Here is a 1,759-nt window from a genome sequence, read left to right on the forward strand (position 1 = left end):
GGGCCCAGGCGCTGCGCGGGGACAGCCGCCCGTGCCTGTGCAGCGCGGCCTTGGGGACCGGCTCCTGGAAGAGCCGCAGTATGGCCTGCACCAGCTCGCTGTTGGGCGGCAGCCGCTGCTCCATGCCGAACACCAGCAAGTGCGTGCTGGCCTCCGACGCCAGGAACCTGCCGGCCACCTCTGGGGACAAGAGCAGGGTCAGCGGAGCCTCCCTGGACTCCAGGGGAGCTCTGAGGATGACAGGGCCACTGAGCTGGCAGCCAGGCCAGGAGACACCGGCCCCTGTTCTATCTCTGGGGCAAACCCAGTTTAAAAATCTCCCTTGGATCTGGACCTTGTTTAGTAATCATCTCAATCCAGCATGCAGGGGCGCCTGTGGGACCCTGGGCTAGCAAGTTTGCCTCAGCTGAGATGCTGGGAGCAGAATCCTCACCCAGGTGCCTGGCCTTGGGTCTAGCTCTGCGCACTGAGGAGCTAGGGAGGTGAGAGGCTGGAGGAGGATTCAGGCCCAGCTGCACCCCTGACAGCCAGGTATAACCCAGGTAGTCTACTTAAGTGCAGTATTTTCCAGTTACCCAAACACGCTTCTATTTACAATGACTCATTTTGATGTTCACAATGCTGGAAGATGGGCAAGACATAGCTATACCCCAGTTCCACATGAGCGAATGGTTGTGAGATGATTTTAAAGCAATATACTCCAAGTAGAGCTCAGACCAGAGTGGCAGTATGAAAACAGACCCCGGGAGTCCTGACTGCGTCCACCACTGCATGCTGAGGCCCTGCCATCCTCACAGGCCCAGCCCCACCTCACTGCGCTTTAGACCATGGCCCTCACCCAGCCTCCCACAGACCTCTGCAAGGCCAGGAGCCCTTTGACGCCACCGGAGTGGGCACATCTGACCTGCCCCATGGGACCAGGGGCAGCAGGGAGGGAGGGCCTCACCTCGGAAGCTCTGGCTGAATCTCTTGCCACGGGAGCGGTCCCCGTGGCTGCGCTGCAGCAGGGTCACGTATTGGGCCCTCACGTGGGCGGGGATGACCAGCTCCTCCATGTCAGCCCTGTCCAGTACGGGTGCCTCGCTGAGCTGCAGCTGCCGCAGCAGGCTACCCAAGAGCTGCTCCCCAGTCAGGGCCGCCCCGGGGCCCGCCAGGGGCAGCACCCAGAGTGCGCAGCAGAGCCACAGGGGTCGCATGGCACTGTCTGGAAGGAGCGGTGGGCAGAATGGGAATGTCCTTTGAGATGGCTGAAGGAGGGTCTCAGGCAGCTGGATGTGCTGAGAGCCAAGCCTGGGCAGCTTTATAGCCTGGGATGGAGGGAGGAGGTAGGGAGTGGGGAGGGAAGGAGGGAGAGAGGTCACACCCCTGGGACCTCCTAGGAGCTCACAGCCAGACAGGTCCCGGAGCTGGGAGGAGGGGCTGTCTAGATAGGACAAGTCTGTCTGGGCTGTGAACAGCTGGGTATGGCTGTCTGTACAATGGTCGTGAACCCCTAATGTGGGTTGAGGCCTGACCAGTTAAATTAAAAAGCTCATTTCCTAGAGTAGACATGGGGCTCTCATTCTCTGCAAGAGGCTTAGTTCCCCCAGTTGCTGGTAAGTGGACCTAGAGTCTTGTTCCTTGCTGCAACCAACCAATCAACAAGAACTAGAACGACTTGGGCAATGTAAGGGCCAATCCGGCCTGCAGGGATGAGCATCTGGGCCCCTGCTCAGAGGGTCCTGGGGCCTCATGAGATCCTGAGCTGGTGGTCCCCAGC

General features: G+C 60.1%; 1 protein-coding gene across 1 annotated transcript in view; it reads right to left on the bottom strand.

Annotated features, from left to right (window-relative positions):
• LOC105516700 (left-right determination factor 1) overlaps positions 1–1,298 on the bottom strand; it is a 2,857-nt gene extending 1,559 nt beyond the window's left edge. Inside the window, exons 1-2 of the mRNA XM_011948973.1 lie at positions 947–1,298; positions 2–180 (exon numbers count right to left, since the gene is read on the bottom strand). Coding sequence (XP_011804363.1) covers positions 2–180; positions 947–1,196 — 429 coding nt within the window. The 5' untranslated portion in view covers positions 1,197–1,298. The remainder of the gene's footprint in view (position 1; positions 181–946) is intronic.
• Positions 1,299–1,759: the final 461 nt, after the last annotated feature.

This window comes from Colobus angolensis, unplaced genomic scaffold, assembly GCF_000951035.1.
Source record: "Colobus angolensis palliatus isolate OR3802 unplaced genomic scaffold, Cang.pa_1.0 Scaffold288, whole genome shotgun sequence".
Lineage (NCBI taxonomy): Eukaryota > Metazoa > Chordata > Mammalia > Primates > Cercopithecidae > Colobus > Colobus angolensis.